The 25634-nt window shown below is 40.0% G+C and overlaps 1 protein-coding gene across 2 annotated transcripts in view; it reads right to left on the reverse strand.

Moving 5' to 3' along the window:
• Nucleotides 1-3805: 3805 nt before the first annotated feature.
• LOC126369471 (T-box transcription factor TBX20-like) overlaps nt 3806-25634 on the reverse strand; it is a 39715-nt gene continuing 17886 nt past the window's right edge. Inside the window, exons 3-7 of one of the 2 annotated variants that reach the window (XM_050013889.1) lie at nt 15725-15998; nt 15473-15637; nt 5727-5803; nt 5148-5222; nt 3806-5059 (exon numbers count right to left, since the gene is read on the reverse strand). In XM_050013889.1, coding sequence (XP_049869846.1) covers nt 4594-5059; nt 5148-5222; nt 5727-5803; nt 15473-15637; nt 15725-15998 — 1057 coding nt within the window. In that variant the 3' untranslated portion in view covers nt 3806-4593. The remainder of the gene's footprint in view (nt 5060-5147; nt 5223-5726; nt 5804-15472; nt 15638-15724; nt 15999-25634) is intronic. The other variant, XM_050013898.1, reaches the window with a different exon arrangement.

The following is a 25634-nucleotide window of genomic DNA, read 5'->3' on the forward strand; positions in this document are numbered from 1 at the left end:
CGCGTTAACGTTAATATTTCATAACGCACGATAGGTAGATTCCGCGCAAACGGCAGGTCTGCGATTTGTTCCGGTAGCGACTCACTGCTCAGGTAAGAGTACATTATATTTGCGGTAATAAACGTGAATTTATTGCCAGTTACGTTTGCAGTTTTACTGAAACGAGGAGATGTGTGCGGCGACATTAGCACCGGCTGCTTCCCCTGTTACCCTATTGTTCACGATATGCGTATACTTAGGCGCCCAATACTTTTTTATAAAAGAATTACTTACGAATGTAGTAAGTACCTACTTACTTCTTACATAAGTTTTCCTACATTTTTTTTAAAACAAATACAATACAACAATACAAACGGGATAAAATAGAAAAACGGACTCTTAGGTGAGTGCAGCCTGTTGGAATTAAAGAGTACTAACAATCAATATTTGTAATGGAAGTACTGTATGTAAGTATTGTAACTAAACATTATTATATCTGGAAGTGCGAAGAAGTTCGATGAAAAGTGCGAAGTCTGCCGTAGGCGTGATCGCGCAACGTTCATTTTACACGATGTGAAGATCGAATCCCGCAATCTTTTGAATGGTAAGAGCTTATTACGATAAAAAACCTTTTATAAATAACGATTAATTCATCCAAGTCATCATCATCGTCAGCCCATTAACGTCCCCACTGCTGGGGCACGGGCCTTCCCTATGGATGGATAGGGAGATCGGGCTTTAAACCACCACGCGGGCCCAATGTGGATGGTGGTTATTAACGACTGCTAATGCAGCCGGGACCAACGGCTTAACGTGCCTTCCGAAGCACGGAGGAGCTCGAGATGAAAACTTTTTTTTTGTGGTCACCCATCCTATGACCGGCCTTTGCGAAAGTTGCTTAACTTCAACAATCGCAGGCCGAGCGCGTTAATCGCTGCGCCACCGAACTCCTCACCATCCAAGTCATACACATCTGAAACAACGCACAGTCTGTTGTCGTCGGCAGTGGCGGTGCGCGAACGTTCCTAAACGTTCCCGTCGGTATTCTGCGCACGTCCGCGACCGTCCGCAGTTAAAAGGGGATTATGGGCAGAGTAGCCAATAACACGGTATTACGTGCGATACGCAAGGAGGCGTCCCGATAATCCCCGCTGAATAAAGCTTTGTTTTACTTAGACTTTAGGTGTGCTTACTGTAAGCTTCCTGCTCTTTTGGGTTGACGAGGGCAATAGCTGTTATGTTGAGAACGTTAGATATAGTATTTGTTATTGTTACTGGTAAACGAATGAGAGTAGTCAGAATTATGCGGGTAGGTTTCTGTGTAGTTACCTCTTCAGAGTAGTTGTTCAAGAATTTTACAGAGAGGATTCGTTCTTTACATTTGACTACCCACCAACGATTTTAAAGTCGTTCTAAGTGTATGTATACGGTTGGGATACAATATTAATATTTCCTATCTATTTATTGTTAAAAAAAACATGGTACTCATACTCGACATTACAAGAAGAATGGTTTTAGGATTCAATATGTGAAGAAATGCACAAATAAATTGGATTTGTGGTGCGCTACAAATTATCTAGTGACATTCGAACCAGCAATTGTACCCCTCAAAATTATATTTCATTAGCAACATCACATTACCACCAGCACGAAATTCAAATGAAGAATTCACTCGCACGTTAAATTCAATCAGAGTTTATCGAAAGCGTGTCTCAATTTCTCCGATTGGAAACAGTTTTACAAGCAATAAATTGTTGCCCCCGCGTCACTGTACGTATAACATTTATTAGCTACAATCCAGATTAGATTAGCGTTGCATCCCTAGCCCGGGGGACCAGAATTTGTCCCAGTAATGTGGCCACGCGCCGCACTAATTCGATGGACTCCGACCCTTGCGATGTGACTCGCATCTCCCTACTGTTTCATTTTAATTGAATAGTTGGAAGGGACCCGTTGTTTTCCTAAAGATAACTTTATGTCGCTTTGCATAATTGCCGGTCGTGTCGCTCTAATTTGTTACCATTTCGCAATCTGTCACACTTGCACTAGAATTGAATCAGCAGTGCAATCAGCGGACAAAACTATAAATTATAGAGGGTATCTATTTTTTTTCCACTACATGAACAGTTTGATTGTTGTTCGTTTATTTTCTGAGGGAAAATAAAATTGTTTCTATAAAAGTGTGTTTGGAAGTAGGTTGGGTGCTTGTAAGTTATATTCTTAAATAGATTACGGGTAGATTTTAAAATACCCAATATTTTGAAATAATGTAGTTTCCTAAATTGTTTACTTATAAAATAATATTTGCACGTAATGTAACATAAAATTTACAAGATGTGATAACTTTAACAATGAAATTATAAAATTTATTAAATGTATAGCGAAATTTAAATCCTCCAAGCCTTTGCAAACTCTACAATGGCCAAACCGCAAAAAGCTTGTACATTTTCAGTTCAACGCAACTGCTAACGCCATCTACCGGCAAGACAACAAACACGAACCGGTTTTCATGACCTACCGCTTGAAGAAGGTCGCATTACTCAGAGAATACGACGAACGATCGTCCTGGCAAAACTGTAGGGGTGGAGCTTTGGAGGTAAATGATTTTACGTATGATGATAAACATTTAAAACATTCGAATCTATTTATTAGGAAGGTGCATTATAGATCGTATTCGAAATGTTTAAAGTACAGGTATCTATCTAAGTAGTTTATAAAACATTTCTTTATGTACTAACAAATATTACTTACCTACTTACCTTTTATAAAAATGAGATTGTAAACTACCCAAATAAAATTAAAATATTACTTACCGACGTAAAACGAAACATGAAGGACTTTTAATGCGGTAAGCTTTCTTGTTATGTGTGTTGAATAGTTTTCAAGGTTTACACACTTCTTTTGCCTGGCATTTATATGCGCGCTAATTTCAATATAATTTTCCTTTTATTTTTTATAATAAACGCGTAACAATAATAGACGCGTGTGTTTATAATAAATATTTTTTTTAATTATAATTCATTTATTTGCAATATAGTACGAGTACAGTTTAGAGAAAGTTGTCTCTTTTAGATTCTCGATGCAAAAAAGTTATTAGGTAGGTATTCATTTTAGTTGTCATTTCTCTCATCTGGCTGATGTTCATTTTAGGTTTAAAAGCCAGAGAAAACGCACTTGGTCGAAATACTGCTTATATCGCAGTTGATTCAGACTTTTTTCTTAGGATAGCTTTTCTAGGAATCACGCTGGAATTAACAGGTTGATGGTATACCATCACTGCATAGTATAAAACAAAGTCGCTTTTTCTTTCCCTATATACGCTTATATTTTTAAAACTACGCAACGGATTTTGATGCGGTTTTTTAATAGATAGAGTGATTCAAGAGGGAGGTTTATATGTATAATAACATCCATTAAATAGTGGAGAAATACTTACTGTTATTTTTGAGGTTTTTAATGTGATGTCGTAAATAATTTCATTTTTTCCTCAGCATTGCACCCGAGCGGAGTCGGGGCGGGTCGCTAGTTCTACTTAAAGCGGACCTATAGGTAGGTATATTTTAACGTGATTTGTTGTAGTTTTGCCTCAGATGGCATTAACTACTTGGCCGGCCAAGGTCGTAGCTCTGAGGACTCTCACCCGGTACAAAATATTTAAGACAACAGTCCTGAGGGCCCCCAGTTGTGCTCGAACCTCGACTCAGGGCGTCGTCTGAGAGGGCTATATTTAAAAGAATTAATCGGCCCTAGTGGGCCGATACCGGTAAACGCTGCATGTGTGAGGGTCGTTTATTACGTCCTCATTTGTTGAAATAAAACAAAACACTATGTTAACAAACATTTAATTTCGCATTTTAGCAATATATTATTTATAATAACTATAATTTAGCTACAATGTAACTGTGTAGGTACTTCTATGTGTCCTTTTGAAACTTATCTGCAATGGAATTAACCGAGAACACAGACAGCAATTATAATCTCTACAGTTTAAATACATCTACTCTTAAATTACTCTAAGATCGAAAAAACAATTTAGTTTCTCTGATGTATTGCACATTTACCTAACCAAGTGGAAATCAGGTGCGTCGAACATAGCAAATTAAAATATTATCTCAGTGGCTATCACTGCCACCACAATAGCCACTCAATAACAGTAGCCAAATGTTTGAAATGCATTCCAATGCTCATTATCCTACTGCTACAACTATAACATTAATTTCGCGTAAACCATCACTACTAGACAAAACTATTAGGAACATATAACATGTAGTTACAAATTTAAATGTATTTATAATTATTTTACAATATCATACAAAAAACCCATATTTCTCTTCAGATAAACGGCCGTGTACCTCACAAGAAGTAGCGGTCGAACCCCATACAAATCACGTGTCTTTTCAGTTCACACTCAAGTCATTTTCCTGTTTCACTTCAGACTGTCGGTACATCCTCGTCGTTAAGTTCAAGCACAACGCGTTCCATTGCTATTACCGCAGGGCGGCTCGCGCCGACGCACATGCAAATACCTTCTTCATTTTCTATCAAAATGATCTATATAAACATTCTTACATCGCATCTACAGAGATCTTGGGGAGTTTTTTTTTACTCTTATCACTAAGTTGGGCTGTGCGGGGGGTGTGGGGTGTGCGGGTGCGGGGTGTGCGGCGGCAGTGGCGCGGGGTGCGGACTGGCGTCGCGCAGCGAGTCCGGGGACGAGCCGGGGGACGCGCGTCGCGCCGGGTACGGTGAGAAACGGTGCTGCGCCAGCGGGCTGGCCGGCACGCCGCCCATGCCGCCCACGCCACCCGGGTACACGGGCCGCGGCAACTGCAACCCCGACCCTGACGCGGCCAGGTGCTGCTGCGCCAGCAGCTGCGGCGCCAGGCACGCCCACTGCCCCCACAGCGCCGCTGCCGGCACGCCATACAGCGGGTACGCTGCCCGCAGGAACAACTGCGACCGCGCTGCCAGGATCGCCTTCTCCTCTAACGTCAGGTTGTTGTTGTGCTGGTCCAGGTCGAACGGTCGCAGCGGCGACCGCAGGTAGTGCTGCTCCGCTAACATCGACTCCATCGTCTCCCTGAAATCCCAAACATCCATACTTAGCCCACCTTCTATCGATTAAAGAATAACCTTATGATGTAATGATTGCAATAAATGAATATCACCTATGATTGGCAGCGCTGATGCGCGGGTCGTCGGGGAAGACTGATGTTCTTTCGTGTTCCCCCGTGATATAGAATCTCGACAAAGAAACAAATTTCAAATCAAACATTTAGCACTTGTATGATTCAGTTAGCTTATTGATCAATAATTTTTTTGCCACAATGATATCAAATCAAGAAAGCAAGTAATGATAAGTTATGTTAGCGAATGTTCTAAGAGAAATCGTAGAATTACAAATTACACGGATACGAACGTACCATCGATCTGTGCCAACAATTAAATCGATTCGATTGCTAAGAAGTAATAAAGATGGAGGTGTAATTGGGTACACGGAGGCATCAATCAGTGCCACTGGACTCGTGTTTGTTTCTGAGAGCGTGTCGAATGCGCAATCGCAGAAACATCCCAAATCTGTCATATTCATGATGAAATGGAATATTAAGATAATGAAACCGTTCATAATAGCAGATAAATATAGACGTTTGATTATCATTTGTGCACAGATTATTGATGTAACGATCGTACTATAGTCACGTAAACATCCGACACCATACAATAAACATCTCAAAGTTGATAGTCACCTTTCGAATTCAGTGAGACGTGAAGAGTCACGGAACCCCTTCGCGAACGGATTACTGTCGATTTTTAGTTTCGTGATCTGAAACAAAAGTTATCAGAAGTTAGTATAATGTAAGCGTTTCATAAATTGCTTATTAAATATTTGTTTACCAAATGGTATGCTAAATAGAGTAAATCAATTAAGTGAAGTGTGGTATGGACACGGATTCAATTAGACACATTACGTTGCTAAGAACATGGGCAGCGATTATCATAAGTGGTCGTTCAGAGTAAGAGAGCAGGTTTTATGATGCAACAGTATAGGTGTCCGCCGGGAGGCGCGGTGCGGCCGGTGGCGTAGTGTGAACACCGCGCCCGCGCGCCGAGCGCCCGCCACCCGCGGAGCTACGTACCAACTCTAATAAGGTTAACTTATTGACGACATTCCACATCTATTTATCATTTTAGTTGGCTCGTACGATATTACGACGTACGGAGTTTATCCATTATCGACACTGAGCTTAGCATAAATATATTACATTTTAATTATAACGTGACACGTTAGGTAAGCCATGTCGTTATAATCTCTTAAGTTTTTATAATCGATCGAACATTCTAACGAGAAACTTTGTGTATTCGCTTCGTGCATTTATTTTTTCGGTCATAATTTTACACTTGGTGTTACAATATTTGCATAACTTAATTATTTCATGCGATGCCAAGTCCGTGCAGATTGTTAAGAAGTTGTGTCGATGCACCCATAAAGTAAATGTTTGATTTAAGTGCGGGCCGAGAGGTGTTAAAAAATGTGTTTGGCCGCGGAGGCAGCACAGGCAGCTCGTTGAGAAATCGCCCCCTCGCTGAGTGGCGCTCCCGCTGCGGTTCCACACAATTTGTGACTAATATTTATGACAAAGCCTTCCTCGGAAACCGGTCTCCATTAATAGCCCTCGCTCGCCTAATAGCCTAGCGCATTAAACCAATATTGATGTTTAGCATATTCTTAAAAGTTTCAGAGGTGTTAAATTCGTAATGTTTTTTTTTTAAGAATTCGCAATAAACAAGTCATCGGTGTATCGCGGTGTCAGTCTGTCAGCGCCGCAGTCGGCAGCTAATTACCTGCCGATGGAGCCGCCTCCTCCACCACACCTACATGCCGTGATGCCGCACGCCAGGTAATTGCACCATACTCTGGCAAATTCGCACTCAGCTGATATTTTAGGACGATGAACCCAATCAGCAGATTACACTGATAGCATTTCTGAATTCAAAATTAACCCACAACATTATAATCTTCTAAAGAGATACAACACATGTACGGGCTATGAAGTGGAACGAAGTATCGATTAAGATATGCTAAATTCGCTCTCTACTCCAATCACTAAATTATTGTGAGAGATGATCGCATCCGACCAGGCGTCTCATTAATTCACTTTATTTTGAGACATTCCTCAGTAGCGTCGATTAACTTCTTAATTTTTGTAAAGGAATTTATGCTTCTGTTTGATGTGTTGTGTCAGGGGCGCGTTAATCTACGAACCGTCTTGATAAATGTCCCGCACAAGACAATGGATCAAAGCGGCATAATAAACAGTTACAAAATATTGACCACTCCGTGACAAGTCTTCGGTGGCTCGGTGAGTAATTTCACAAAGCGCGTGTCACAACCAGACTAATGATTTCTAAAATAGTTCAGAGGAAGCTTCACAAAGAATCATACTGTACTTGTTGTCAGCCGTCGTTCGTGTAACATGGATTCTATAAATATGTTAATATTCTAAGTAAAAAGTGTCGCAGGAGATACTGAAAATGAATGCGCGCATTGTCAGGTCGGTATGAATAACATCTTAGCGGGCCATAACGAGATGTGTGCTAACACGGCCCAGGAGTGGTACGGGCTGGTGGATGGTAGACGGTCGCGCGTGTCGGGGGTCACCACCAGCTACTTACACTTGCACACCCACCTGGCGAACGCCATTGACTACAATGGCCGCGCTCTCGCCTCGCGCCTGCGCCTGACGTAATGAGTGCGCCTACAATACGAGTAGTAGCTGACAATATTGACGTATAATACATTATTTATGCCTCGCCTCGCTGTCGGGCCGCCCGTAATTGTTTTCAATGCCTCAAGTTTGTTTAACGCATTCCTTCCCCGTGAATGATATTGAGTATTGTCTATTGGCACGGCACGACGATGGGACTCTTTGCATGAAGCTACTGAAAATATATCACAGAGAACGCGGCGGTGTAATGAATGGGACGTTTTCTCGCTACCGACGTTTATTAGATTTAGTACAAACATAAGAACGAGGCGTGTCAAAACAACCTAATTTAAGTATCAACAAACGTTCGCCTTGGGCGGCGGGCCGCTCCGCTCACTGACAACATTAAAGGCGCCATAATGACATTATTCCCGGGCGGGAAACAAAAAATGTAACAAAAAGGCGTCAAGGAGAGAGATGAGCGTCGCCCGCCGCTGCAAACGACGCTCTAATTATTGGAGTGGTGATGTATTGTTTATGGAAGCACTCGCAGCCTGCGCTACTCCTCGCAGATTTAACTCAGAAACATGAGCACTACACATGTCCTACACGTGCGGTACAAAAAAAGCAAATGAGAAATTCGGTATTTTTAGATCCGTTCTTATACCTAGTTAATTGGCTACTTCAGGAAAGTTGATATCAAGTAGTTGAATCTGGTTAGTAGGTACATTAAAGCTTTTATCCATATGATCAACAATGATCATTCAAAATGATACCACATTTAAAATTACCTACAAGGATAAATATTTCTAAAGAAAACTAAATAGCGAGTTGAAAGAGAAGCACTTTCTCACCGGGTGTGCTCGTAATGTAAACGACAAGAAAGAGACGCGACGTCGACACGACGGGAACATTGTCAGGAATAAATAAATGTCACGTTAGCTCCCTGCATATCTCGCGGTAGACATACTGCGGTGACGAGAGACGGCCGACGGGAGGACTCTTTAAAATCTACAATCCTTATTAATAGAAGGATAATAGGATTACGAAAGCTTACGAGGGCTGGCAGAGGAAGACCAAGAAAGACGTACATTGACCAAATTGGAAATGTCCTTAGAAAAGGTTCAGTACGATTTACTCTGAACCGGCGTGCGTGTATGAAACAATTGGAAGCAAGACAAGTGTGTCAGGATCGAAGCAAATGGAATTTCATAATCTCTGCTTACCCCGGTGTGTGTTTCTGTATGTACAACCAAATCCCCATTCATTATCCTTCTATAGTATTATCTCTTACTTTCTTATCAATCTTACGTTCCGTTCTTCACATTTTCCTACATGTATAAATTGAGAAATACTACACATGAAACAATTAGGGATAAAATAAATGTTATAAAGAAAACTTATCAGAATCAACGTGTCGATAGCAAACTGGTACAGAAGCCGATTTCAAAATGGTACCTACTAGGTCGGTACAACGATTGTGGTCGATCAAGCAAGAGCTTGTTTGAGATTGTTTATTCAATAGGGAAAGACGACGATTTGATATTTTGTTTACACAGTTTAATGTTAGTTAATAGACCCAAATATCTACAATGTAATGTTCCATTCCCATTATTAAATGTAATCACCGACAAGAAATAGAAATAAACCCACATCTAAGTTCCGAAGCTGTTATTGAACGTAATGATTGTGCAAAGACTGACACTTGTTAGCGAAGCAACTTCGTAAATTTGAAACGACCTACAGCTGTGAACAGTTATGTCTTCCAGAAAACCAGTGCGATGCTTTATCGACAATAAATCGCGAATACAAAGTTGCATGCGGCATCGACAACTCGCCACCATAATGATTCCACCAAACGGACAGTGCCAACAATTTAACGAATTAATAGTATCAAAGTTTTCAATGTGAAACTTTGAGTTGTCGAATGTTAATTGCAATAAAGATAGAAGACACCGCTATTGATGCATATCAATAATTCTAAGACAGGGGTTTGGTTATGCAACCCTGGTTGCAGCCCTGGTTGATAAGATGCATCTTATCCTAGAAACATTCGCTAACAGGCACCATAGTAAAATATACTAAAATATCCTTCTGGATGAGCAGAACCTGTATCTCATAGAATGAATAAAATGTTGTACTGTACTGTAGTACTGTACCTCTACAATTAAAAAACCTCCGTCGTCTAGCGCTTACAGCGTTAGGCTCACGATCTAAAATCAACTGATTGACTGAAAAAGTAAGGTGATTCAGTACTTTGGAGTGTAATTAAGCCGGTGGTCCCGGCTATTAGCCGTAAAAACACCGCCAACCCGCAGTACGAGTCGCGTGGTGGAGTATGCTCCATACCCCTCCGGTTGATTGAGAGGATGCCTGTGCCCAGCAGTAGGATGTATATGTCACCGTAAAATTGTAAATAACGTTAGATTATAATCTATCGTTAGTTAATCTCGCGAGATTGTGAACTGTCGAATAATTATGAATCGTATCATATTGCTTACAATTTAACGTATTATTTTTCGGTAGATTATAATTTATCGAAGTGAAACCGTCAAATTGTGATACGAAACGCACCTCGCGTGCTATACCATAGAGTTACAAAACTATTAGAGTGAGCATAATGTTAATTTGGGATTCTCTTAAAATGCATAAATGTTTTTGTCATAATTTTAATTATCATAATCCTTTTTGCATAACGTTTTTTAGCATAATAGTTTTACTTTCCCATAATAACATCTAGGAATACTGGTTTGTTAGGTATAACTTATTTTTGGGATTAATAAATAGATATCCATAATTCTTTTTTAGAATAATAGTGTTTTGTCATAATTTTTACAAGGCATAACAGTAGGTTAGGGTGCGGCGGGGGTGGCCCTTGGGCCACCCCTATGCCGCCAGCATGTTTATCTTACACACGAAAAGTATACTGAATGATACGTTTCAGATTTTTTAATTTTGATACATTTTTTCTTACCATGTGATGTCAGAATTATTGATTACTTACTAAATAATTAATAAATACGTACTTGATTTCACAATCTTGAAGAGCATTTATTTTATTTGACTGACACCTGTGTTTTATTCCTAACTCTATGGACACAGAACGGTCTACTGTAAGGCCGACCAATCAGGGACAGCCGTCGGACAGTTGACAATTTGACAATTGTAAGATTGTGATTTAACAGTTTTACTTCGATAGATTATAATCTGACGAATAATAATACGTTAAATTGTAAGCAGTATATTACGTTTCACAATTTTTCGACAGTTCACAATCTCGCGAGATAGATTATAATCTAACGTTATTTACAATTTTACGGTGACATATATAAGCTGTTTATGTGTACAATTAAAACTACTAAACATTTTTTTTCCATTATTGTTTTTATTACAATGATTAACTACGGACGTATGGATTGAAATGAAGCCACATCACGGTTACGTTCGTATAATTTCATATGGTCTCATCCTCGTCCAGTATTTCGATCAGCTGCAAGCTTTCCGAGATGCTCCCAATAGACAATATAAATGAAATCATGTGTATGTTGTAAAGGTCATCGGCAATTTGTGTTATCACTTTCAGAAGCATTCGACACATCCACATATCAAGAAAGTTTAAGTTTCTTGTTACGGAAGCTCGGCAGTATAATAAAGCTGCCAGACTCATCTCGATGTGGCTTGTACATTCGGGAGAACCTTACTTATATCGTTACAACGGAAGTGTCTCTGTTGAGCCTCGTGAACAGTTCTTTCAAAGGGCCCACCGATAATATAAGGTCCACTTTACACTCGTGCCCGTAATTCAGACTGTAAACACGAAAGATCAATGAGTAGGCAATTTGCCACATTTCCACGGTATTGCCTACAATTGCATTTATTTTATTGAAAATCCCTGAAAATTCGGAAATAAATTGACAGCCGTCAGGGTGACAGCACTTGGCATAAAGCACAGAGGTTATAAGTAGTGCGTTTTATACTGGTAACATGGTTTTTATTTCAGTAAAAAAGGAGTTACTATAACAAAATATTAGAACACCTACATAACTTAATCCCGACAGTCATAAAATTAGAATTGGGTAAGGTTCTTTTCCTTTTACTTTCTTGTGGAGAAAGAGAACATTTCATCAGTTCAAAAATAATTAAAAGCTCGAATGCAACAAACGTTCAGTTTTTCTCTGGTGACTAGGTGCGCAGACGCAATAAATTCAGTTGGGCCGCACACGACGGCTCTGCGTGACGTCACACCTCTCGTGATCGATAGCGTGTGCGAGAGAGATCGTACTACAACACTCGCCATAAAATACAGTAGGCAAGAAAGAGATACAGGCCCAATAAATTATTTCGTCTTAAATTATTTTAAATCCACTTTAACCAAGTACGTTGACTTCTTGTATTTTTGACTTATGTGAGGTTCGTGTTATCGAGCCGTATAATTTGTTGAAAAATGTACGGATGCAATGACAATTCATAAAATTGATTTTCTTGTTTTCGAAAAATGCCATGAAATTATAATTGATGAGTCAAGTAATTACAGAAACAGATACACGAAAAACACTGATGAAGCAAACAAAAAATATTGCAAACATAAACCTACTTACCTATTGTGAAAATGTAGCATTATCATAATTAATTGACTGGAATACATATAATATACGATCGATTCATTCATAAATCACCATCATAATGACGATATAATCAAGTTGAAAGTAGAGCGAGTTATACTTAAGTTAACAAATGCAAAGGATCACATTGAGAAGAATGAATCGATTATTGAAGAAAAAGAAGTGTGGTGAGGCAAGGCGCGGGAGGGACGCGCGTGACACCTGACCGCAGCCATTTTGGCCCGTGAAATATGTTTATTTGTCATGGCTGCCCTTTGTTATTGAAATTGTGTTTGCCTTTACTCCTTCATTATATTGTTCGATTATACTCGAAGAGAACTCGTTTGTGGACGCTCAATGTGAGAATAGCTTCGGAGATTTTAGAATATTGATTATTGATACTGAGAAATGAGATATAAATTTCAATTAAGCGGCTATTGAGAGTCTTTGTGTGCCTACATGTCGCTGTGCTGGCGCAGTTATTTCCGTGATTATCTGCTCAAGTCGTGTAACAGTCCCTATAGCATGACCAACAGAAATACTAACACGATTTCTCTAATCGTTTTATGCTGTTGCTTGCCTTTTATTATCTAGTACTATACTGTTATGAACATACTTAACATTGAATCAAGTAGGAATGTCGCAAACTCTTACTTTGCTCTTTGTATTGGTGTCAGCTAAAATATTGTCTAAGATAATAAAGCTTTGGGTAAAATAAACATGTTTTTCTATAAAAGTTCGAAATATCCCGAATCCCGACAGGTTCTATCCTCGCGTTTTTCTCAAAGATGCTCTCCAAGGAGCGATCAATCATAACAAATTCACAAGTCATCGGGTACACTAAAAAACTTATTGTGATCGTGGATGATGCGTAAATGCTAACAAACATTGTCACCTCGCTGCGAGTCGAATTCCAGACAAAGGATTGTACACAGGACGAGGAACACGACAATAGAGTGGTGGGTGTAAAATGTTAAATATTGAAGCAGGTCGGGCGGCCTACGGCGCTTTCCCGGGAAACCGCCCCGCGGCGCGCGCGCCGGCGACGCTCAGTCTCACACCGCGATACACACACAAAAAACACAATTCTCATTTTTTATACCAGCCTTTATCTCGTCTTATATCAACGTTCCAGTATGATAAAGCACCAATAATGATGTTTCATTCTGAATCGATTTAACAAACGTTGCGTACGTATAAAAATGTGGTGACACTTTTTTCATTCTCCACTAAAACTAGCGGTTTTCGATTAGTTACAAGATTTCAATTTGATATTCAGTGCTATCAAGCTGATGTATGTGCGATGGTATGATAATTTTCCCTACATTTCTTTTTTTTGTTAAAGTAACTTTTTTGTTCGGCGAGCATAAGTCATATCGATCTTGTGGTGGGCGCGCAGGTGCAAACATGCTAAGTGTGTTCTTATTGTTGTAAGGGATTGGGTTATCATTGACACTATCTCCGCTGTTCGACAAATGTTTTAGCTGTCAGAGATGTGACGTCAGCCAAATCGGGGCAGCGAGGTGCGCGAGCGCAGGCCGGACTGCGCGATCGATTCTCCGATATCACGCTCTTTATTTTGTAAAGTAGTTACCTAAGATATTTTAAAAATTCTACAGTCATTCCATAAAAAATACAAATTCTATTTCAATCTTTGAAGAATAAACAATTATGTTATAAATAGCTTCCTAGTGGTACCTACTTAGGTGATACAACCGGATATGTCAACTCTACAGGTCAGCTAGGTAAGCGGACCCTGTGAAAAGGGGATAGCGCTAGGGAGATGATGTGTGCTTAGGTGTTAGCAGTAAATCTAGAGAGGCGTTAGAATCTATCGAAATCAATAATGGCTGCCCTAGGGAGCCATTTGAAGCCGATTGCAGAGGTGGAGCCTCTATGATCAATCGATAGTTGAAATACCGGTCATTTTAATTTAGAAATACCTACACCAGTTGAAACTGATCTATTTCATATGAAAATTAAATTTTGTTGCGTTTTATTACGCCAACAATGTTTATCTAATCAATTTACCAGTAGTTTATGCAAATCACGTACAAAGTAGTGAAACTTAACTGTTATTAAAATTGCAATATCTGTTTAATAACGCAAAGTAGCGACCAATATAGATTACCTATTTAGATGCTAATAAGGCCCTATCTGGTACTACGACAGATAGAAAATCTATTTTGAAGTTGGTTGCTCTACCTAACATTATAAAGTTAAACTCTTCAAATGATTTTAGGCGAATAGGTAGGCAGTAAACTAAACCGAAACAGCTAATTAACGAACGAATGAAGATTTATGTACCGCGTTGTCGATATAAAGTAACGCTTCCTTTATGAACCTCAAAACGTCCTAATTATTTTACTACGCGCGACGAGACAAAACGAGAAACTTGGAGACGCCCAAACGCTCTTGTGACAGAGAATTAATTGCGCGTGGCGACACATGCGCGGCGGCGCGAGCGGCGCGGCCAGCGGACACACGGCCGCAGCGGCCACCACCCTCACTCACAGAGAAAATGCACAAAATATATTGCCAATTATCTTGCGTGTCGTTAAAATACAGCATAAATGTTCTGCCATAAAGACCGCCACAATCTGCACCTAGAAACTACTTCCGAGTTTGCCCTCCGGCGTGTCACTGTTTCGCAACGCCAACTTGACTATGGCTCGACAAAATTCTCACGTGTGTTACAAATGTCAGATGAAAGAGGCTATAATTTAGGGTTCCTAGAAAATCTTTGATGAGCAAATTAGCGATACATGGAATGCATTAGCGGTAATAGAGTTGCGAACGTCGAACGCGTCGGGCATCGGCGAGGGCCTATATTTAGCGCGGGTGAAAACTTTAATCGTCACCGTCGGGCACGCGTCAGCCGCGCTGTCCGTCCGTCGTCGGCGTCGCCCGCGCCCGCGTGTGGCCGTCCATACACAAAAAATTATGTGCCACCTCCCTTTGTTCGACTGGACATACCTTTCAGCGAGATGCAATTAGTGTGCTAGAAATAGAACTCGTCGATAGTCAGCCGACATCACGACGCGATTTCAAACGTTTGCTCCTCTGATCTATTTTCGAAATCAAATGATAGAAACAAGAAGACACTATGCCAAATAAACCGCTTAGAGTATTATTTATGCGCATATCATCGGTAAAGTGGATCTGCGGAACTGTTAGAGTACTCACCAGTTGGTTCTGGTACGCGGTGACGGCGGTGAACACGCACTCGGGGAATACGAAGGTCTTGAACTCTTCCTGTTCTAGATCGGTGATGGGCGCGTTGATTGCGCCTTCTCGCCGCAGGACTAGATGTATGCGCGGTTGGTATTTGTGCATGGAATTTAGCACCAACTGCAAATAAAGTTAATTTTGTGAATTGTTGATGTTAGAGCTTCTAGTAGGTAATGTGTGTTAACACAATGCTGTGATAGTGCTTACCTGTCCATTTTTGTCCATTTCGTTGTTGGTGAGCTTGACCTTCTCGAAGGAGACGACCTGCTTGCGCAGCTGGTCCCCGGAGAAGGGCGAGTCGGGGTGCGGGTAGAGGCGCGCGGGCGCGGGCGGGTCTGCCTTGCCCGCCACGAGCCACGAGGAGCGGTGGTACGCGTACCGGTACCGCTTGCCGTCCACCGGCACCACGTCCAGCAGCACGGCGTAGCGCGCCTCCGCGCGGCACCCCGCGAACGACACGCGCACCGTCGGGAACATCCGTCTACAACAATGCAAAACATGGTAATTGCGGGCTACTCTTCGCACCAAGCCAAGACCTCTATTCAAAGTTAATTTGTTTTTTTGCCTTTACCAAATTCTTGTACTCCATTTTTATCATAACCTTCATATAAGTAGGTACTGTACCTAGTGCACCTACACTTTTTAATGAAAATCGTGTGTCAGTTTATTTTCCAGCTTGCTGAAGTAGAAAAGGTTTAATAGATAGAAACATTCACCTATACAGAAACATGGATTCGGTGCTAAAATCTCAGCATTTCTTAACGCAAAATAACAAAATTATGAATATACAACCTTTTATTCCTGCGTATCGAGTTCCCCTTTCTATTGTTATGTTAAAGCGTGTATTTTCACATTAGCGCAATTATTCGACAATTACTTGGTTGAGGTGCAATTATCGCATGCTGAGACCGACGCGAATCGTCTTTTGCTCATTACGGCCCGGGTTATCGCAAATTATCGCAAGTAATTAGTGCAGTATGCGCCTGCGCCGACGTGTGATACTGTATGCCACGCTCGCCGTTCCTCCTGCCTGCGTGCGGCTAATAAACTATTAGAAAAACTTAATGGTACACCGGCGGCACAACAAACATTCTAATGCTCGCCTTGAAATAGAATTTTCTAACTACAAAAGCCTGCACAAACGCACAGTAACTAGCAAATGTACAATTATTTTTAGGGTTCCGTACCCAAAGGGTAAAAACGGGACCCTATTACTAAGATTATCTATAAGAGAAGTTTATCTATAACAGATACTTTTTAATCATTGAAGTTGTTACTTTTTCTAGCTCTAATTTAATTTTGTAATTAAGTACCTCAAGTATTTGTGCATATTGTGTCCACCTGTAAGTGGCGAGGCGCTTAGTTTTTTATATGTATTAACTGCAAACTGTAACCATGTATCAGTGTACTTGCCGTTGGTTGACCAAATAAATAAATAAATAAGACTTCGCTGTCTGTATGTCCGTCCGTCTGTCTGTCGCCAGGCTGTATGACAAGAATTGCGATAGTTAGTGAGTTGAAATTTTCACTTATAATTAAACAACAAATACAAAAAACAAAATAAAATAAATATTTAACGGGGGCTCCCCTAAAACAAATGTGACTTTTTTGCCCTTTTTTGCTCGATATAAATACCTAGGGTAAGGTGGTGCAGGAGTGCGCACTTAAAGTTCAATTAGTTCTAAAAATAAAACAAAAGCAATTAGGAAAATCAACTCTATTAAATATTATACAGTAACTAATAGACTATTATTTGGAATATATTATTTTTATCTATAATAATTATCTTTGGACGTATTTCAATTAAATCACAAAACGAGATTTGCGCACTCTTACACTCAGGTGTGTGTAAGAGTGCGCTATGAGACGGATAAGAGTGCGCAGTTTATTTGTCCACGCAAAAGGCACATATGTAAGCTCCTACGCCTGTATACGCTGTACATTTTTCATGCCACCAGTTTTTGCATCCGGAGCACTCAATCTAGTCTTCATCAATAGGTTTTTTTATATATTACGTCGCACCCTCCACATTTCCACTTTTTTATTTTGGGAGCATTCTTAGGCTTTTTAGGCGTCTTAAAATCTAATCGAGGCTTTTTGGTTTTTTGTTCTACTTCTATCGGAAATGTAAGATCATATATTCCTGATTTGATTGCAATTAAAGTTCTGAGCAACCTCTTTCTTAAAGTAGATACCGCAATTCCAAGAGATTTAGCAACCGATCTCTTACTTCACCTCCATTGACGCATTTACGAGCTTCTTCTTTCTAATAACGAAAGTGGACAATTTTGTCGGTCAGTTTTCCTTTATCTTCTGGTAATGCTGCAAGTCAATAAAAATTGCATAAAAATTAGAAATCACTAAAATATCCACCGTAGTGTAAGAGTACGCACGCGCCATCTTACACACCCTCGTAGTGCGCACTCTTACATTTTTTCTCAAATCGCAGTAATGACTTTACTAGCACCATCTCTGCGCAGCGATTATAATTATTTCTTTCGAGCGGCAAGTTGACAGGTTAGGTTGTTTAATAATTGTAATCAAATACTTGTAGTGGGTTGTTTTTTTAAAACAATCACACATTGAAATAGTTGATATTTAACATAAAAAGCATTAAAAAACTTCGGGCTTACCTGAGAGACACAGTTTTCACTCAATCGCGATTATTTTTGGGGAGCGTAAACCGGCATAGTAGGTGTTCAAAACATGATTGAAATTAGCAGCAAATATCTTTCAGTTTTTGCACAGAGCCATATGCGCACTCTTATCGCCTGCGCACTCTTGCACCACCTTACCCTACTGTTGTTTACGTAGTCAATGGTACGGAACTGTTTGCGCGAGTTCGACTCGCACTTGGCCGGTATTTTAGTATTTACTTACAAGATTTTTATACGACAGTGTTAAAACTATTTAAAGTAATGCAGTAGTGTTGTGATTTACGGGCAACCAAGCCTAGAAGGGGTCATTAGAACAAGGCGGGTCCGGAAAATCCAGTTCATATTTCACAAAATGGCTGCTGTATGCCGCCGTCCCTCAGTAACTAGGTGTCCCAACTCACAAGGAGAGATGTCGTTATATTTACACTCCCCTCCGTGAAGACATTGTCAGCAATAATAAATATTAAGAATAAAAAATACTGCAATAAAACCTGCATGATATTAACCACCGATAAAGTTCAGAATCCTCTCACCCATTCTCAAGTTCCATAAGCAAAATTTAAAGCCCCAGAATGTATTGCTGCATACAATTATAGCTCTTACCGATCACTCCCCTTCCCCTTCTTAACGGAGACATTCTTTAATGTCTCCTGTTGGAGAAAGATGAATGGGTAGACATTTTTGTAAAGGTGTATGTTTTTGTTTACTGTTAGTAAAATTGCTTGTGGTTGGTCGACATAATGGCCCTTATTACACTTCACTATGTGACTGCGGTTTCCTGTTGTTTTTTACAAGGGGGCTATACATTCTCAACTCATCTAATTAAAGACTGCAAGTAAGAATTCGTAAAAAAAAGAACGCAACACGGAACAACGAATATTGAAAAAGATATAACAAAAACAACGCCTAAAAACTGATCGTCGATAATAAACTCGTTGTGAGCAGAAAGGAGTGTCACAAAAACTGGTGTCGGTAGCGGGCGCGTGAAACACTATCTTCTAATCGACATAAAATGGTAGTCATTGAGGCGGCGAGAGCGGAAACAACAAATCTTTAGCTGTAAGCCGAGTCGCGGCTTCTCTAGCGACCTCTCACTTTTTGTCGACAATGCCGGAGGCTCCCAGCCCGCAGGCGAGGCGCGCGCTTGACAATTCGCCATCTCAACTTGCGCAACGGCAATTGGTATGCGGCATCTGACCCGCGAACTACCATAACAACATCCATAACAAACGATACGACCACCCAAGTCGTTTACGGAGATTGTGCAGATGCATCATAATTTACAATAAGAATTTGATTGGCATGATTTCTCTAGGAAATTTTATGTTCAGCCACCATAATATAACCGAGATTTAACTCGCATACACAGCTGGACAAAAGCGGGACGATGTTAGTTACGTTCGTCCTAACAATTTTACAGGAACGAGTGAGGACGAAAATAAGAATACCATTAATAAGATTTATGCACGTTTAGCTGTGGTCGCGCGCGTCGATTTGTGCTCTCGAACACGGGCAATTGCGCGCATGCGTTAATGGCGACACTCGGCGCACCGTACGATATATTACCGCAATGATATATGGCCACCGACATCGTCCATCATTCTACCACCCAAAAGTTAGCGGAAAAGTCGAGAGCGAGCAAAAGAACATCGAGAAATGCATACGAGTCGCTTTAATGAGCAGATACCGAAGACAGAAATAAGGAGCGCCTGTTTACAACGTCTCGTTATTGTTATGACATTGTTAAAGTGCACGTCCATGGTTGAAATGCAGACATTTCTCATAGATTAATGCCACACGGAGCTCGGCGCGTGAATGAAAGGTTGCACTATTAATAATGTTAAGATTGTACATTCTCACAATATGCGTCGGAAACTTGGAAATACCGAACATTCCTAAAACGACGCTACTCAAATGTAGCATCTACAACTTTGCAACTTCTTATACTAAGATTGTTTTAAAATGGCTAATGATATAATTAGTAGAGTTGCACACGTTTAAAATTAGTGGGTTCGTAGCTAAACGAGCGCGAAGAGTTGCAGCAGTGCGCGAACGCATGTCGTCTTAATTAGACCGGCATGAGGCGAGGTGCGAACTCGTCAATCATTGTTCCCTGCGCCTGCGCGCCGCCGTAAGATGAATCTGCTCAACGGACTATTGGAACTTTCTCGACCATGCATCCTTGTAATCCTTTTATTAAAGACAGCTCACTTGTAAAATTACCGTAGCCAGCAATAAACGATGTGTGAGAGTAGTTATCTTTCTTACTTTGGAAATATACATAGTTTCGTGTTGCAGTTGACGTTGCGACCTAAGTACCTTTATAAAAGGTATCATCTTAGTGTTGTAACTTCCTCAATCGCCACCATCTTTTGCGCGTTAAAGACGGCTGTTCCTCTAATGGACTTTTCATCAAACTCTAGTCGAGATGTTGAACGTAGAGGTTGTGCCGACGTAGATAAGCGTTGGAGCAATATCGCGTGTTGGTGCAATAGGGAGCCGTCACACCATTAGCGCATGTTATCACGTAGCGATAGACCCGCGCAGCCAATCCGAGCGCTGCCGTCTAATTACACAGGAAAGCGCTTTATTAATAGCAATTACACCGGCCGCCATATTGCCGCGATTTAATTAACTTATCGCTGATTACAGACAGATGGCGCGAGTGCAGATCCTGACCGGCCTCTCATTAGACGGGTTTGGTACTCAACTGGTACGTGATAATGATTTAGAGTTTTGCGAGACTAGAGCTAAGAGGCCAAGAATCAATTAATGCTGCTCAGTTTGATAATTATGCTGTCAGTTAGGATATTTTTATTGAGTTGGTACTATAGTAGGTGTATCGCAGTGCTCTACGTAGCTACGTGTCTACATTCTATAACCGCGCTTCTGTTTTTCATACAACTTTAAAAACAAGCTATAGCTAAAATAGCCGTTGGTCCCGGTTACTACTTACTGATGTTAGTACTCGTTACATGAGCCATGTCAGGGGCGTTTGGCGGCTCAATAGTAACCCCGGCAACAGGGTTGATGGGGTTGGTAATCCACCTCACAACCCACGCGATAGAAGAAGAAGTATAGCTAAAATAATGCAAATTGTAATGTGCTACATTAGACATGAGCAGCGCTACACGTTAACACTGTATAATAAGAAATAATAAATTATTTCACACAGAAGCATAAAGAACTCACTAAAGCACTGCACTTGACCACATATATTATACAGTGCGTAATGTAGTGCTTATGTAGCTAGGAGCACCGCACTCCCTCTATTACCTCGAATTAGCCCTAAGTGATTTTTGCCGCATAATACCAGTGACAACAATCCTTGCCGGTGGCCAATGAATATTTCATACCGTATAATAGGGCCACTTACAGCTAATTTTATAGTTTAAACGCTGACTTACAATATGCCACACAGAAGGGAAAAAATCTGGTTGCGTTATCACCGTGATCTTGAGTTCCTTGAGCTTTGCCGGTTTAATGTAAGTTTATCGCATGAGTAATAATAGAGTGCCAATGTTTTTGCACTTTAGAGTGTATATTTTGTTGTGACATAACATAGCTTTACGCTTGTATTCCCGAGAGGTAGGTAGAGGTGCATATACCACACCCACTCCACGTCAGCTATGTTTAAATAATAGGGAGCGAGACTATATAAAAAAGCCTATAGAAAAACTTAAATATCCGGAAATATCTTTCACGTGGTCATTGAGGTATTATATAATAAGCCAATAGTTTAACATCCTCAATTAAAAGATATATATCTACCGGTATTTATAATATAGTATAACGTAGTACAAGCAGGCCCTAATAACACAACAGAGACAAACTACTCAAGACGATTGCAAATCATCAATCTTTTAGTGTGAAGTTCGAGTTTCAGTGTCGTATCACGGCGACGCGACGTCACAGCGTCATGTCATGACGGATGCGCGGGTGTCGTGTCAGACACGCCAGTCTGGTGTGTCAGATATTATTTGACACGACACGACACGGTCACGACTCGTCGACTGCAACGCGTTTGAAATCTCACACCAATACTGACTATTAACATCACATTTACCTTATGCATCATTTAAGTTAATTAAATTTTGGCTGCAGTAATAGTTATGAATAAACTGTAGACGCAAAATAATACCAAGGTTTTGGTTCAATGAGACAGATTTGAAATATACATAATATTATACAGAGCTAAATAAAATTAAATATCAAATAATAATATACCTACCTGAATACAAAAATTATTGGCTGGAAAAACCATAATATGTATGGAAAATTAGTTGTTCGCCGTCTGTTAATTTAAGGCTTGGAAAATACGTAAATTTTAATAGATTGAAACGTGGAATTTCACTGAACGTATCCATGGGATATGGCTATAAAGGAAAAGGGCGTATCAGTGGCGCTGACGCGTGAGTGACGCGATGACAAATGACCGCGAGTCGACCTACGAGATTATTACTGAAGAGCCACCAAGATCGCTCGTACTGCTGCAAACTGTCATTTTTTATCCCCGTATAATTAATTACACCATCATCAGCCTGTCTCTCTACATCAACAGAGTTGGCGTGATTCAATCAAATAATTAAATTAAAACTACAAAAAACTGTGTTGACTTTATACGCTCTCACGCTGTCTCGCGTTAGATAGTGTCGTTTCCGTTTCAGTCAAACCGAGTTATTTTAAGACTGAAAGTATACTATAATAAATCATAGCGTTCTGTACAGTTTGATATCAGATGAAGATGTTGATAAAGTTCAATGTTGTGTTAGTTCCACGTGTTAATTAAACAGAGGCTTAAAATATTCTTCATATATGGGAGAAAGCAAGATTGATGTGTATTAGAGGCACCTAATGAGTGTAGGGGCGGGGCTGGGCGGCGGCTGCGGCGCTCAGTGAAATATCGTCTTCCTGGGAGGTCCGGGTTCTAGGCCGCGTCACATTTTCGACACTCGCACGATTTTGTCAATCTCGCTGATTAATATCTGCGCCTGCCCAAACGAGATCTCAGATAAACTCCCGCGCGGTGTGGTGCCGTCACGGCCCGATACACACTTGCCAATGCAAGTAAAAAACTAGATACAACAGATACGAAAAACAAACCATTTGAATAAAGAACAACCTCGAATAATTAAGATTTGTTTAACAAAATGTTCAACTGATAGTTCAACGGAGTTTCGAAACAACATGCTGATCACGTAAAAACCGTGTTCGCACGAACACAAATTATAAGTTTTGTCGACGAACGCGCGTAGCAAATAAAACATTTCTACAATGCAACACGGTAGCCATTATACAGCAGATGTTGTGTGTAAGTATTTATTAGCGGCGACATAATTAGTGAATTTAAACAAATATTACTTAAGCGTACAATTTTAATTGCGGTTTGTTGGTGTAATGACACACTGTGCTTTTGCCTATTCAAAACCGCCATGCGTTATTTCAATTATATTATTGGCTTAGGGCGAAATTTAATACTGAATGTGAATAAATTTCATAGTCTATGCCATCTAAAATTTTGCATATTGCTTATCATCTCGAGGTTTGTAACGTGATGGTTTTATAGGTATTGGGTTGTAACCTATTGTCATTTTATTAAACGATTAATCAAAATCTTTGAATAGAACTACCAAATTAGCTGCAACGTCTTGTATGTATTTGGTTACCGCACGATCGATCTAAGATGCACATACGCAATATCAATGAGTAGTCACTTCAAAAAAAGGTAACTGCTGTTGCTGTCGGAGTGCTAGGATTCTACAGTGGGGCATTCCAGCGGATCATTGTTGGTTGGCATTAGAGTGATGAAATGCCAGGATTGCTAGGAGGCGGAACTGTCTAGATGTGTGGTATCCGCGAGGAATGTGGCGCGGATGGCGACGACTTGACAAGAAACCTACGCAGACCACGTCATAACCAAGAAATAGGTGACGCTAGACACGATAGTTTGAGATAATTAATGTTCTAAATTCAAAATATATATTTTTCAAAATTGGCTTACAAACTTAGCGCTATTTGAACGTCAAAAAATTAAATAACATATTATGTAACTAGCTGTAAAACTACTACCACATCGGAATCTGTAACGCTGAGGGAAAGACGTGGCCAGAAAACCTCCCAGCACAGGGCCCTATTCCTTTCTTTCCTTTCTTTTCTTTTTTTTTAAATCCAGTTTGTATTACATAATTTATAGACTTAAATACAATGGTATTCCAGTTACAGTCGGTGGAAGGAAAGTGAAAAATAAAGAGTTTGTGTGACTGTGTTGTATTGCGTTGCTTTGAAATTTAAAAAAATCATGTCGTTGATGAGTTCAGTGCCGTGTCTACTCCAAAGATAAAAGTGATAGAGCGTGAATTGCTAGCATTATACAAAATAATACAATAACGAAAAGTTTTTACACTATGACAAAATTTTACCTGTGAATTTCAATTTCTGGTAAATTTAAAATGGTTACTGTTGAGTTGAAATAGTGAGTTAACAACAAAACAAGTAACCAAATTACTGCTATTGGAACACTTACGATGGGTAACTGTTATAGGTGGAAATTAATGGTAGGTATCGTGTACTAGTTTCACAAGTGTTGACTTTAAAGACTGATAAAGAAGAAGAAGTGTTGACTTTAGGGAAAGAATTTTCGTTTGTATTGTGATGAACATTTTCTTGTAAGCATGAATTTTTTCACTTCACATTCCTCATGATCCTACTCTCATGCTGTAATCGACATAGTGCTAGGTAAGCTTTGTTTTAGTAAATATTCTTATTTAGTTAAGTAATTTTTATTTAATAATGTTGTAAAAAAGTAAACATTTTAACCCGTGCAGGTAGTAGAATCACGTATCACGACGATTTAACTAACATCATCTTATCATCAAAATTTTAGTTTAAACACATGGAAGTGTCCATTAACTTCTAAAGTGAAGCTGTTTGAACAGGAAGCAGTGGCAATATTTCAGCGCATAAACTAGGTAGTTGGTCACAGAGTAGTGGCAATAAGTAGGTATAATAAAGCTGGTATAATCTCGAAGCGACAGAATCTGGAGGCGGGGACGCGGTGCGGCGCGCGCGAAATTCCACCACCTCCTGTTGTTTCTATTGTTCGCGTTTTACTGCACTAATGGTGTCACATTGCATAGCGAACGATGTCAGAACGCGATCACACGTTTTGTTCGTAGCGTATTTCGGTCGTTTCGGAATTTTTACCCGATGAATAACGCTCGTTGGTCGATTGTTGAACCGTTCGAACGTGGTTCGAACTGAGATATTAACAACTGTCTTTGTTAATGTTTCATATTTTCATGATTTGACAGTTTTTCTTCATTTTACCTATTTTCTACCGTCTAATCTAAGCAGAGTTACTTTCGAAGTGTAATTAAATACGTCTTCCAGTTTTGTGTTAAAGTTTTATTATAGAAGAAACACAAAAACCTTAATTTATTTTACCGTATCGCACAGTTACA

The sequence above is a fragment of the Pectinophora gossypiella genome, chromosome 1 (genome assembly GCF_024362695.1).
Source record: "Pectinophora gossypiella chromosome 1, ilPecGoss1.1, whole genome shotgun sequence".
Taxonomy (NCBI): Eukaryota; Metazoa; Arthropoda; class Insecta; order Lepidoptera; family Gelechiidae; genus Pectinophora; species Pectinophora gossypiella.